The sequence below is a fragment of the Pseudorca crassidens genome, chromosome 20 (assembly GCF_039906515.1).
Source record: "Pseudorca crassidens isolate mPseCra1 chromosome 20, mPseCra1.hap1, whole genome shotgun sequence".
Taxonomy (NCBI): Eukaryota; Metazoa; Chordata; class Mammalia; order Artiodactyla; family Delphinidae; genus Pseudorca; species Pseudorca crassidens.
This window is the reverse complement of record NC_090315.1, coordinates 18,579,210-18,593,943: the sequence shown is the minus strand read 5'-3', so window position 1 is coordinate 18,593,943 and position 14,734 is coordinate 18,579,210. Positions and strand designations below refer to the sequence as shown.

General features: G+C 53.6%; 1 protein-coding gene across 1 annotated transcript in view; it reads left to right on the top strand.

Moving 5' to 3' along the window:
* Positions 1-14,734, top strand: part of CHST8 (carbohydrate sulfotransferase 8) — a 121,215-nt gene that overhangs the window by 45,289 nt on the left and 61,192 nt on the right. The window contains exon 2 of the mRNA XM_067718280.1: positions 9,624-9,839. Within this exon, the coding sequence (XP_067574381.1) occupies positions 9,710-9,839 (130 nt within the window). The 5' untranslated portion in view covers positions 9,624-9,709. The remainder of the gene's footprint in view (positions 1-9,623; positions 9,840-14,734) is intronic.

Here is a 14,734-nt window from a genome sequence, read left to right as displayed (position 1 = left end):
GGCAACGGGGTGCCCTCAGACGGTTTTGAAAAGGGAGGGACAGCACATGCACTGCCAGAAGTGGTGTGGAGGTGGGGAGCTGTCCCGGACCCCGGTGCTGAATCAGCCACACTGAGGGGCTGGAAAAGATAGACAGGACAGGAGCAGGGGACCAAGTGTACAGTCGGATGTCGGGGGAGAGAGAAGGGAGGGGAGGTTGGTCCTAAATTTATGTCTTTCCAACCCTGTGGTGAAAAGGGGGGAAGGCATTGAGGGGGAGGAGACTTGAAATACAGGAAGTCAAGTGGAAGGAGACATGAGGCAGAGTCTCATGGAGAAGGCAGGCTTCTACCTCATGCATAGCTGCTCATTAGGACTTCCAGGTCACTCACAGCCTTGGCCGCATCCTGATAGCCTGAGAGAGACCCACTTCTCCACGGAACAGTCAGGACAGAGACAACTTGGTTATTCTGCCATATCCTTAGTCTTTGAGCCCTTAGGTCGGAAGGAACCAGCAGCCTGTTCTGAGAAGAGCTCCAGGGGAAATCATGCTGGACTAGTAGGAATCATGAATGTGGCGGTCAGCCTTGGCACCAGCTTAGAAAGGCCAGCCTGCTCCCACAGGACACCCAGGGCACACCTGCTGGGCTCCACATGACCTCAACTCAAAGCGCCCAGCCGGCCTTAGTGTACAAGCATCCTTTCCCTTCCTCCCTCCTCCTCCTAGCCTTTCATCACTCACTACACATTGCCCGAATACCTCCTCTGTGCCAGGCACTTTTGGCAGCTGGGAGCACAAAAGCAAGCCCTCTGGGGCTTCCTTGCGCCAGCCGCAGGGAGAGGGATTCCCTGGAAGGAAGCCAAGCCTCCTAGCCATTCTCTACTCCTCTGGAGTCTGTGGATTCAGTTTGCAACTAGAGGCAGCTGCACTCTGCCAGGGCCCAGGGCATTCTGGGTTTACTCATACACTCCTTTCTGTTCATATTATACCCCAACTTTCAATTTTGAGAAGTAAATATGCAATTTTTTCCTCCCTGTAATTTTCCCTGCTGTGGCTGTGGATTTCAAAGCAGCTGGAAAGTGTGAGTAGCTCAGTGCTTTCTAAAAGTAAAAGGAGGCCGTGCGGCTTCGTACGTCGTCTGCTGCGCTTCGCAAGATGCAGAGGCTCTACTGTGGGGAGATGCTCTCCAGGCTGTACCGTCAGGGGAACTTTTAACCCAGATAATCCACGTCCCCGCCTACCATTAGCAATGAGTTAATTGCCAAGAAGTAAGCGTGTGTGTGCACCCAGACACATGCATGCGTGTTGCAGGGATGTTAGTCGTGCACGTTGCAGGTGAAACAAAGGTATCTGCTTACGCAGTCAAACTTTCTGCATGTTCCTCTGGAGACTTTCAAACCTTCGTGCCTCCGTAATTGAAGGTCAGGATAATCTGATCTACGCTTTTGTTTGGAAGAAGCAAGACAAACAGATCTGGGATGGCTTATTTACCGTGTAACCTTGACAGTCTCTCTGGGTCTTAATTTTATCATCTGTAAAACAAAGCAGTGGACTTGGAGATGTGCTGCCTGGATCCCCTTCCAGGAAGGACTCACTGACCACCCGCGGGACAGGTGGTCAGCCGTCAGCTCCTTAGGGATCTGCCTTATCCCGGGTCATGCCCTTCCCTGGGCACCCCACATCCAGCTACTGAGTAAGGTAGAGGCATCCAGGCAGAGCCATTTCTGCCTGCTGCAGGGTGCTCTGACCGCCAACACCTACTCCAGAGTTCCCAGCCAGGCTATGTTGGACCTGAAACCCTGACCGACTTCTGCTCACTCCCCCTTCCTCCCTTTTCCCTTCATAGATGTTGAGCCTTGATAAACATCTTGTACCCCAAACTCCATCACAGCATCTCCTTATAGAAAACCAAAGCCTGTGACAAATAGGGATAAAGATTTTCACTTCAAGAGGTTATTGTGTGAAAGCTAAATGAGATGTTTATGTGGTATCCCACATAGTGCCTGGAACGTTAGTTAACAAAGCATGACAAATGTCTGTTCCTTTTCCGTTTCCCCTAAAAACTGTGACACTAAGTCCCATTCCAGGCCTTGAGCATTTGTTCATAGCCTGTGCTCTGTAATATCGGTTTGGATAAAGACCAGAGGGGAAAGTGGCCCTGAAAGTTTGTCCCAGCTGCTAAGTTTGAGAACCTGGCAGAGGACTCTGGAGCCAACCTTGTCCCTGTGAAGTTCAGTATCCATGGATCACATCAGCCCTCTTCAACGTCCCTCACTGAAAAGAAATCGAGCATGCAAATACTCTTTTATCATTGATTATGATAAAAGAGTATTATCCAGGGGGAGATTCATGAAAGAGCCGGAAGTACATTGAAATTCAATATGGGTTTAGTCCAAATCAATATTAATAATTGTTTGCATTTTTAAAGTGCAATTTGCAACCGAAAAATACACAAAGATCAACCAGTAGTTGCTAACACATCAAATTTTCCCGTTAAAGGCATAGTCCCTTACCTATAAAATGTTTCTTATTCAACAGAGGATGGCGCTAATCCGTGAAAATGGTTATCTGTTATTTACGTGCACAACATTAGAATGGGCTTCCATTATGCGTGAGCTGAAAGGCCGGTACCTTTTCTTTTTAAGTTCTTGATTTTTTTAATTAAACTTTTTATTTCAAAATAATTATAGATTAACATACAGTTGTAAGAAGTAATACAGAGAAATACTGTGTACCCTTTATCCTGTTTCCCCCAATGGTAACATCTTGTAAAACTACAGTCCAATATCACAGTGAGAACGTTGACATCGATACAGTCAAGACAGAGGACATTTCCATCACCACAAGGACGCCTCATGCTGCCCCTTTTACATTGTTTAAGAATTAAAGATTTTTAAATGACAAAGTTGACCATGGATACAGTGGGATTCAAATCATTAGCCCTGTTTAGATTTCTGCCTTAAAATGATTTTTATCATTAGGTGAGACACTGTCCCAACTGGGCTCAGTGGGTTCAAACAGAGAGCAGTGGTAACCTAGGTAGGGAGTGGACCCAGGAGAGACTCGCCTCAACCATCCAGGCCTCAGGGGTAGATCAGAAAGAACCTGAGAACACATTTTTTCAGTTGGACACTTGGCATCAGCGTCCCTTGCCCCCTCAAATAAGGACAGAGTTATCTCGAAGAGAAACAGCTTGGCAGCTTTGGTCCATAGGGGCACAGCATTGACCCAGATTTGTGGCAAGGGATAGTCAGCAGGTGTGGGGGAGGGACCTGAAAGTGGCCTCACGCAGATAAAATTCCCAAGGTGCCTTTCTGTTCTCCAGGATAGGTGTTTGTCTCACTCCAGAGCTGCAAGGAATTTGGAAACTCACCTATAGTGCGTATTTTGGACGCATCTTGATTTCAAGGTTAGGAAAATCAAGCCCTGAGGGTCAACAGTTAATTGGAGGGGCAGCCAGGCCCAGAACCTGAGCTCCACTCTGAGCCTTGTGTCCATCCCATGACATCTGGTCGCTTGTGTGGGGGCTGCCTGGGTTCGTAAACTTAGTTCCTCTATGTCCTGGTCATGTTTCACACAGGCGTGAACTTGACCATTCTGGTCCTCCTCAGCTTCTGGGCCCACACCCAGTCACCTGTGGGATGAGCAAAATGATAACATAGTGATTTCTGCTCAGTTTGCTTTCATTGATTTTTTTTTTATTGCAGTAAAATTACTATTCTTACTGTTATTTATATATATATAATAGAAAACTTACCATTTTAACCATTTTTAAGTCCAGAGGCATTAACTACATTCACATTGTTGTGTAGCCATCACCACTCTGCATCTCCAGGACTTTTTTCATTTTTCCCAACTGAAAGTCTGTACCCATTAATTAATAATGCCTCATTCCTCCCTCCCTCCCCTGCAGCCCCTGGTAACCACTATTCTACTTCCTGTCTCTGAATTTGACTACATGGAATCGTACAGTATTTGTCCTGTTGTCACTGGCTTCTTTCACATAGCATAATGTCCTCAAGGTTCATCCATGTTACACCATGTGTTGCTTTCATTGGCTTTTGATCAACACGTTCAACCTCCAGTTTTGTCTGGGAGTTTCCTGTCATCCTACTGTATTTTAAAGGTTTGGGAATCATCCATTTTACAGCCTCTAAATTACTTGTATATTTGCTTGTGCGTGTGTTGTGTGTGTTAATACACGTGTATATATAGAAATAGAGTCGTCATTTACCTCTACAAGTCTACGAGTCTTCAAGCCCCATGATTGGAAACCTGCCCCACCAGCATGAGGATCCTGGTGGTGCGTGTGCCTTGGGTGTTTGGGAGCTGTCAGGTTCCATTGGGCTCCCTGGTGGAGCTCAGTTCCTTGTCTCTTCTTCAGTCATAGGATTGGACTACTCATTGGACCTGATTCCAAGCCAGACCTGATCGAAACAAACCCACAGCTCCCTGAAACATAAGTGACCTTTTTAAAATTCCAGGTTCATGGAGTGCCTCTCTCCAGATGGCCCAATCACCTCTGTCTATTAACTCATGCTCATTCAACATGCAGCGAAGTTTATCGATCACCTGTGCCAGGCACTGTGCTAAGTGCTGGGAGTACAGAGATGAGCAGAGAGTCTGAAACAGGCATGTGAATGCTCTCCACACAGTGGGGGAAGGGCTGTAACTGAGGTACACATGCTCACAAGATTGGAGGTACAGCCAGGGCAGGGGTGGGGAGGGACTCAGTTTTTCTACCTGTAGAATTACTACTCCACGACCCAGTTCCATTGTCATAAAACACCCTGAAAATATAAGACATTCTGGGCAGAGGTGATACCCAGAGTAGCAGTGGAAGGCACTGCAGCCTGTGACACCTTGGCCAGGCTCTCAGGACCCTCTTGCTGTGGCTGTTCGTCTTCCGTTCATCCTCTTCGTATGCGCAGTGGTGGGAAGCTGGGCTGTGGTGTTCCTAGTGGGGCAGTGGGGATATGGCTTGGGGCTGTTTGAGCCTGATTTATGCCTCGGCCTTCACCTTAGCGTCCCCTTTCCCTCCCCCTGCGGAGAGCATGGGGGATTGGAAGGACTCCCTGCCTTGTAACAGGGGGATGCATATCAGGTGAATTGCTTCCCCCAGGAATGGGGTGCTGTCATGCCTACTTGGGTGTGCCAAGGCTGGGCCCTGGCCATTTCAGGACCCAGGTCAGCACACACACACACACACACACACACACACACACACAGGTGGCAGCGGTGGGGCAGGAGTCTGCAGCCCCGCCTCAGAGTCTCAGCACTTGCAGCCATTTGTCATCCTCACAGAGCATTGCAACTTTATGCCTAGGCATGAAAACTGGAGGGACTCGTCCCAGAGTTTACTGCTGCTTCCACCACTGCCGTGAGAGCAGTTATAATTAGCTGCAGGCTTTTAAGGACCTGAAATCAAGAAGAACCCCATCTCAGAAGTAAGCAGGAGCCACACACATGGAGGAACTCGTCTGACAAAACAGATGGAGGTGGTGTTCTCAGGGGACTGGGCTGTGTGCTTTGTTTCAGCAAAGAGCAGATGAGTTACTGAGGCCAGGAGGCCGAGGAGGGAAGCCGGGAGGTCAGCCCCAGCGCCGGCCTCAGTGCGGGGCAGAGCCGGAGGCGCAGCCCCCTCTGCTGCCCTGGCAGAACGCTTGGTGCCGGGTTCAAGGTGACGGCAGTGCCTGGCTCCATTCTCCTCAAGTTGCCATAGCAGCCTGTCTCCCGATGAGCAGCTTCTCCTGGAACCCTCAGCCGGGAGGGACGTCATTCTTCGCTCCTGCCAGTTAGAGAAGGAGACTGACTAGACAGAGAACTTTCCTGGGCCCGGGGCCTGCACACCAAGTGAGTGCACCCGGTGGGCATGTGGCTGGATGCATCCTGCTGCCTCCAGCGGGACACAGCGTCCTCTGGGTGACTGGGGTGAGTGTCTGGGCCTTGGAGCCTCCACAGGCAAGTGTGTCCTTGGAGCCGTCCGTCCGTCTGCCTGCCGGCCCTTCGCCACTGGAGGTGCGTGTGTTTTGTTGGCTGAATTCCCAAGTCCTTGCTTGTGCCCTGAAGTGAATTTTCTAGAGACGAATTTTTAAATCAGATAAATAAGGAAATAGGAGAAATCCTTGGCCCTGCCCTGTGTCCCAGGAGGTGTTTACAAGATTAATTGGATTTCTTTTTCTTACTGTAAAAATTGGTGGTGTCATTCAGGCCTCAGGGAGAGAAGCCGCTGGGAGCTCTAGGAATTGGGAGAAGGGCAGGACCTTCTGAAAACTCAGCGGGCTGTTTATTTTTCTTGCCTCCCCCCTCCCCCTTCCACCCCCAGTTATTTGAATTTTCTTATTGTCTGTTGGCCTTGGAAGGGAAGCAGGGAAGTAGGGGAGGCTTTTCCACTTGTCATCAGAGCCGAGGGTGATGCAGCGCGTGCGTGCGGAGGATGCACCAGGCCTCCCAGCTGGGGGCGGAGGCCGGTGAATGTGTTTATGGGCCCCCGGGCAGCCCGGCCCCAGCCTGTGGTAGAGTGTGGTGACCCCTTCCCAGGCAGCAGCTCAACTCCCTGGAGAGGGAGACAGCCTTTGGACAGCTCTCCCCACGGCCTTGAAAATAACGTGTGACTTTGAAGACAAGGACCCTCACGGGAACAGTAGTGGATCAGATGTGCATACCCTCTGGAGTGTCTGGTGGTCTGCTGGTGACCTCTCAGCTACCTCCCTTTAAAGGAAGGACGTTCCTATGGATAATGTGATGTTGGCCCCCTCCTGGGGCACTGAAGACCCAGCCAGACTGTGAACTAGTCTCCCAGGAGGGGAGGCATGCTAACCTTTGATTCTTGTTTACGTGGAGCAGGGAGTTAGCCAATCAGATGGTCTCTCAGTGAGAGCCCCCACTGGGAGGAGTGCCGCCGGGGGGGGGGGGGGGGGGGGGGGGAGGTGGCGGGGGCGGGGGAAGGCTGGGGTCTGAGGCTTAAGGGCTGGGTCTGGGCAGGGGAAGCCAAACACAACTCTAACACCAGCTTCCCTGGGCTGGTGGGGGAAGGGGCTTATATTCTCTTGGGGGCCAACAAAAAAAAGAGTCACTGAAATGAGACACTTGAATGGTTGACGCTCCTGCCACAGTGAAGGTGCAGGTCCTGGGGCTGTGTTCTCTTCTCCCCCAGATTTGGGGGCGGGGATGTGGTCCTCATCCTGGCTCCAGGCACATGGGCTGCTGGAGCCTGGCTCCACTGGGCGGACTTGGTTTGGGCAGGTTCAGAAACAAGCGAGGACAGGTCGTGGCTGCAGGACAAGGGGAATCGATACTGGCTTGAACGGCGACAGTGTGACAGATTAGGAAGAAAAAGGGACTGACCAGCTCTCTGTACTCACTTCTGCAGGGCCAGCCACTGTACAGACAGTGCGATGATGATCACATGTGCGTCTGAGTCCCCTTTTCTCATCCAATAGAGTCTCTGGGTCGAGATCAGGCAGCTCTTTATTAGCTGTTTAACCGGGCCGCTGTGTACACTGGCCATCAATTTGCCATCCTGTCGTCCCGCCTTCCTCTCTCCTTCCCTCTCCCCCTCCTTAGATCAGATCAGCCTCCTGGCCTTGTGTCTGACTCTGCAGGCCGGTGTGGCTGCAGGAGGTGTGCCAACACCACGGCCAGCATAAGCTGGGTGTCCTTACAGCTGCGGCCTTGCTTATAGGCTTACCCGGTGGGTCCTGCACTCAGGGCCTGTCTTCACTGAGGGAAGGGCCTGGGAGACCACAGGGTGCCGGGCATGCTGTGGGCAGCGCTGAGAGTGGCCTCGTCCTTTCCCGGAGCCTGGGGCCTGCGCTCTCGCATCTGTGTCTTTGCAGGATGATGAGCCAGGTCCCCAGGACAGTCCCATCTGGGGCAGCCATGGAGGGGGAGGCCACAGCCCTTCATGAGGGGCTTCAGGGTCTGAGCCTTTGGGGACACGTGGCTACCCATTTTCACCCACCGCAAGCCCAGGGTGGGAGTGTCCCTGGTGACGGCGGGAAGCAGCCATCTTTCTCTGCGGCAGGGACCACTGCAGCGAGGTCAGGGCCAGCTGGAACCCCAGAGCCAACTCCAGAGGCAAACCGAGCCCGGCTCAGCGCTGCCTCCCAGACATAAAAGCTGGGAGGCCGTGGGAAACCCCTGCTCGGGCCAGCCCAGAGAGCCCAGCATTCACGCACGTTCCCGTGCGTGGAGGCCTGGAGCAGGTTAATTAAAGTTAACTGAGTGAAAAAATAATTACAGAGACTGTAGAGGGGAGAAACCTAAACCTGCAGTTTAACTCTCCTCAGCCTCAGAGCTTTGCTGAGCACCGTCTAGTCCTTGGGAATCTGTCTGGGCAGAGGAGGGAGGGGCTTCTCTTAGTATCATTTCCTGCTTCGCGCCCCCCAGGTTGGATGCAGAGGGGAAAAAGTTAGGGTTTCCTCCCCCAGCACCTGGGTGCCAGGTCGGGGATGGGTTCCCTGACCAACGTATCGCACCAAGGAGACCCTGGGCAGGGACCGTCCTGTGCCGAGCAGCACATCTGGTCTGGGGCCCCATCAGCCACCCAGCTGTGCTCTTGGAGGCCGCTGGAATCTGCCCACCTGGCCTCAGCCTCCCTCGGGCACTACCCTCTGCCAGGGAGGGGCAAGTTCCCAAGGGCTCCTTGGGTGGAAAGAGGGTGGTATCCCTGGGCCCGGGCGGGTAGGACCCAGTGAAGGTAAGGGGACCCTAGGCCAGGGATCGAACCCACGCCCCCTGCAGTGGAAGCGTGGAGTCTTAACCACTGGACCACCAGGGAAGTCCTGGGGTACCCCCATCTTGACCCACAGCCTGGCCCAACCCATGTCACTTGGTTGGTACTGGTGTATTTGCAATTTCTTCTACTTCAGGAGGAACGAGGGTTGGGACAAGCCACGCAGGCATGCTCTGGGTCTGCAGCGGCCAGAGCAGTGGGGGTCCATCTGCAGGGACACAGCCTCTGAGCCTGGGGTCTGTCAGATCTGGGTCTGGCTGCCCCGTCTCAGCTCCAGGCCCCAGGGCTTTGAGAGCAGGGACAACCGTGATCTGGCCAGAGCTTCAGCTCCTGCAGGTGTGACTGTCCAGTGGAGCCTCGATCCCACCAGCCCATCCTTCAGTCTGTCAGGGAGGGAAAGCTCTGGCTGGTGGGGGTAGGGAGTCACTCAGTCCCTGACATCCTCTGGGCCTGGGAGGCTCCTTCTCCCAGCCTCCAGTTCCATGGAGACCCTTGTCCCCAGCACCCTGTAAACAGGAGCCAGGGCAGAGAGAGACCCAAGAGCTTTTCTGTCCACCAGGCCAGTTGCGAGGGAGAAGGACCCAGATTCCTGCCTGGACATTGCAGGGGTGTGACCGCTGTCCCCAGCTGTGGGTGTTGGGGCTCCATCCTGGGCTCCCCTGGGCAGGAACTGGGCAGTGTCTCTCCATGGTTTTTCTAGGGGTGCAGATACAGGAGACCCTGGCAGGAAGCTGGTGTCTTGGCCACAGGTGGTGACCGGGCTTCCCTTCACCTCCTTGGGCTTGAAAACGTGAAAGGGACGCACCTGAGTAAGGGTGGAGGGATCCAGGATTACGCTGGTCAAGTGCAGCGACTGGGGCCCTGGGCCTCAGTGATGGACCGTCTTTCTCCTCTGCTGCTCCGTAGACCGTGGCCTGATGGACACCTGGTGTGGACGATGAGGGAAGAACGCGCCTCCCACACCCAAGAGGTGACCCCAGAGCGAGCCCCGGATGGCCCCGCGAGCAGGAACGATGCGGCTGGCCTGCATGTTCTCGTCCATCCTGCTGTTTGGAGCCGCGGGCCTCCTCCTCTTCATCAGCCTGCAGGACCCCACAGAGCTCGCCCTCCAGCAGGTGCCAGGTGAGCCCTCACTCTCCGCCCCGCCGTCTGCTGGCCCCGGCTTTCCCGCTCGAGGTGCAGGTCTCCGCGCTGCGCTGGTGCCAAGGCAGGGGTCCTGGCTTCAGGGTGGGCACACAGTGTCTGTTGTCAGACCACCAGCCCCAGGGTTCTGGCCTCTGGCCTGTGCACTCTTCTGGGGAAGGACAGCCAGGCTGCCCATCGCTCAGCTGCTCCCTGCCTTTGGTGAAACCCAGATTTAAGGAGGATTCTGCCACCTCTCAGGACCTCTTCCACATGGTCTCGGACACCCGAAGATGAATGCCTTCTCCCTGAGCCCGGGCCTCCCAAATGGGACTCTGATTCTCTGCCCAGCCCCGGGGACCCCTCAAATGCAGGGAGGTCGGGGTACCTCCTGGCTTTGTGAAGCTGAGGTGGCTCCTGCTGGCCCCCCACCTGCTTCCTCCTAACACACTGGAGGGAAGCACCCTCCCTGACTCAGAGGTGGGGTGGCAGTGAGGGGAGAGCAGGAAGGATGGTTCTGGAACCTCGGGGTGGACAGGATGTGGAGAGGGGAGCTCAGGCCAGGCCCCTCTTGCTGGGACACAGAGAGCACGGCAGGGCTGGAGGGCATCCGGCTCGGGGCCAAGGCCAAGGATCACTCTGCTCTGGGGTGAGAGGAGAGCGTTGCCAGGCCCGAGCACCAGCATTTCCCAGCAGTGGTCCCAGAGGCCTTGTTAGGGGAGAGTCCGTGATGACAGCCCTCTGCTCCAGGACACGAACAGAATGAGAGAGGTGTGGAGGCTGGGGAGTTAGGCAGAGGGATTCCTGTGCCATCCCTGCCCGCAGCCCGTAGCACAGGAGTGCGGGACACGGCACGGGGGCCCCTGGCCCTGAGTGCGGAGGGCTCTCAGGCCTGCAGCCTCGCCGCCCAGCACCCCCTCAGCCATGGCTCACACGCTCAGGGCAGCCTGCACCCGGGCTCAGACTGGGGGCCTGTAGGCAACATGCGGAAAGGCAGAAGAAGCACAAGGAGGCCAGAGCTGGGGCCCTGGGCCTGGCAGCTGCTCTCAGGGGCCCTGGTGGGAGAGGCTGATGAGTTGATTCTCTCATCACAGAGAGTCAGCTAGAGGCAGCCCAGGCGCTGGGTCTGCAGGAGACAGTGGGTGAGTCAGTGGGGCTGACTCACGCTTGGGCCGGACCCTCCTAGCGGGTGGCTGTCGAAGGGGGTCTGGCTGCTTCCTGGCTTCTGGAGAAGCAAAAGCAGGGGCCCATGACCGAGTTGGTCCTCTGCGGAGACTTCGCAGCCCCACGTGAGCCCCAGAGCGGCCGGCTCACTGTGTCAGTGGAACCGGGCTCCACAGGCAGTGCCCGCGGGGACACTAAGAGTTGGTCTCTGCAGTTGCGGGTTATATATGCAGACGTGGGCTCCCAAAGAAGGGCCCTCAGACAGGGCTCGGGGTTAATGGCACCGTGTATCCTCGGCACAGGTCATGGTGAGTATGTGTGATTGGAGCACACGTGGGCAGAACATCTGCGTTCTTTGGGACGGGCCTGGGAGAGAAGGCATGAGTGTGTCTGTGGTGTCCACCTGTGTATCCCATCCGTGGTGTCCTCTGGAGACAGGTGTTATTTTCCTGGGTGGGCTCAGGGTCTGGTGGCCATGACACCCCCCCCCCACCGTACTGTAGCAGCTGGCAACGCAGAGCCCTTGCCCCTCATCCTTCTGCAGACGTGGCTTCCTGTCCCTCCCGCCAGCCAGCACTGCCTTGCACAGCCCCCCCAGTGCATGCACGTGCGGATCTCCTTGATTACTGGTGGGGTGGGAGCCCACCGGATGGCTGGGGTTTCTGGGGTGGGCTGGAGCGGTGAGCAGGAGGGGAGCGTGGAGCCTCAGCCGGCAGGGCGTGTAGGATGGCAGGAAGCGGAGATTCCCCTCCCGCTGCAGCCGGGGATGGCAAAGGCCTGGCAAACCCAGGCAAGACCCAGATGCACACCTGGGTCTTGGGCTCCCTTCCTCGGGCTGTAGATGGAGCTGGACCACCCCCTCGCCACATGCCAGGTGACGGGCAACCTGGATGTTCTACGGAAATCACCTCAAACACAGTCATAAAACCTTAAGTAATGCTTACATTACTTTCCCTGAGCAAAGTGTTCCTGACACAGGCTGTTTGTGTTGATTTGTTGCTATTCATTTATTCTTTCCCTGTACTTCTCACAGCAGCCTAATTGTGATTCGGTACCAAGAAAGCAATATCAAAGTAATTTTCCACAACATTAGTTACAATTTTCTTCTGATCTTTCAAGTGAAACAGTCCCATCCTGTTGGCTTCTTTGAGCATATAAACCTTGATTACATTTATCTGTTGGAAACCAGTACTTACAAAGTGTATGTATCCAGTTGCATGGGTGGGTGGCCCCAAGGGCCCTGGACAAGTCAGGATTTCTACCCATGGGAGGTGTGGACGTGTGGGGTCTGCCCTGTCATCTGGATCAGGCAAGGCCGATGGTGGGGGGCACCTTCAGAGGAAATTCCACACAGGCTACTCTGGCTTTCCCAGCAGCAGAAACTTCCCTGGGAACGGAGTGTCTGGTACCCGCTGTTGGTGGCACTGATCAAGGTGGAAGGGGGAGGGTGGGCAGGTGAAGATCCAGAAACAAGCTTGAGAAGGCGGGCAGAGCCTGTAGTTGTTTGTGGTCCCTTGGGGTTGGGGGTGTCCTTCAGATTTCTCCCATGCAGCTACCAGCTGTTAAAAGCACCTGAACTTCTCAGAGACCAGTCAGCAAATCTCACCTGGTTTGTGCATTAGATGCAATCCTGTGGGGCTGCCAGCTTCTGTAAACCAAGCGATATTTTCCAAAATGTTTGCTATATTTTATTTATTTATTTATTTTTTGTGGTACGCGGGCCTCTCACTGTTGTGGCCTCTCCCGTTGCGGAGCACAGGCTCCGGACGCGCAGGCTCAGCGGCCATGGCTCACGGGCCCAGCCGCTCCGCGGCATGTGGGATCTTCCCGGACCGGGGCACGAGCCCGTATCCCCTGCATCAGCAGGCGGACTCTCAACCACTGCGCCACCAGGGAAGCCCTGTTTGCTATATTTTAAATCAAACCTCCTGGAACATAAATCACTGCCGGTTAACCTACCTTCATTCTAAGATTAGATTTTCTTGGGTATCAGAATCCACCTATCCTACTATTTTTCAGTCTCCAATATTGCCAGGCCCTGAGGCCTCAGGAAACTCACTTCTTGACCCAGGAGACTACACTTGCCCCTTCCTTAAGGGGAAGAGAGCAGACCAGAACCGGGAATAACACATCCCAACGTGCTGGCCCTGGGGGTACAAATGGTGCTCTCCACGTGTGTGTTTGGACACACTGACTTTTTATGAGCTGCCTGTCTTTATTATGAACGTTGTATCATGGAGAGCTTGGAACACACACAAAGGTAGGTTAGCATAGTGCAATGAACCCCATGCACCCAACACCCAGTAGCCTCAAGAGGGCCCCATCCACAGCCCCATCCACTTCTCTCCTTTTGAAGCGCATACCACATGGCCTGTCTATTCAGCCATCAATTTTTTTTTTAATTTCTATTGGAATATAGTTGATTTACAATGTGGTGTTAGTTTCTGCTCTACAGCAAAGTGAATCAGTTATACACATACACATATATCCAGTCTTTCTTTTTTTTTTTTTTTAATTATTTTTGGCCACGCCACACCTCATGCAGGATCTTAGTTCCCCGACCAGGGATCGGACTCGTGCCCCTTGCAGGGGAAGCACAGAGTCTTAACCACTGGACCACCGGGGAGGTCCCTATCCACTATTTTTTAGATTCTTTTCCCACGTAGGTCATTACAGAGTATTGAGTGGAGTTCCCTGTGCCATACAGTAGGTTCTTATTTTATCTACTTTATGTATAGTGGTGTGTATATGTCAATCCCAATCTCCCAATTTATCCCTCCCCCCCTTGCCCCGCTTTACCCCCTGGTAACCATAAAGCCATAACTATTTCAATATATTTCTCAGTTTAAAAGATAAGAACTCTTTTTTTTTTTTTAACATTCAACAGTTCTTTAATCTCACCACATGACCAGTGTTCACATTTCTAGTGGACCCACAAATACCATAAGTACCTTTATTTCCAATTTGTTTTATCCAGTATCCAGATAAGGCCCACATGTCGCAGTGGGTGGATGAGTCGTTTAGGTCTGTCTCAGTCTATAAGAGGCCACCTTTATTTCTCTCTTGCTGTTTATTGGAGGAAACTGGGTCGCAGGTCCTGTGAGTTTCCCACAGCTGGGGTTTTTGCTGATTGTGCCGTTTGGTGTAGCTCAGCACAGCCTTCTGCTCTTTGTATTCCCTATAAATTAAGTAAATTTAGCAGCTTGATCGGATGCAGGTTTGGTTTCTTTTTCTTTCTTTCTTTTTTTTTTGGCAAGAATTCACGTGTGGTCCTATGTTCTTCCGTTGGGAGACGCACATCTGCCCGGCTTTCTTTTGGTATGTCAGTTAGCCACTGACCCTGTACCTAGACCGTCCATTCATTTGGGGCTGTACAACGCGATGTTCTTTTTTTTTAAATTATTTATTTTTGGCTGTGTTGGGTCTTCGTTGCTGCGCGCGGGCTTTCTCTAGCTGCGGCGAGTGGGGGCTACTCTTCGTTCATTGTGGTGCGTGGGCTTCTCATTACGGTGGCTTCTCTTGTTGCGGAGCACGGGCTCTAGGCGCGCAGGCTTCAGTAGTTGTGGCTCGCGGGCTCTAGAGCACAGGCTCAGTAGTTGTGGTGCATGGGCTTAGTTGCTCCGCGGCATGTGGGATCTTCCTGGACCAGGTATCGAACCTGTGTCCCCTGCATGGGCAGGCCGATTCTTAACCACTGTGCCACTAGGCAAGTCCAGTGATGTTCTTTTTTT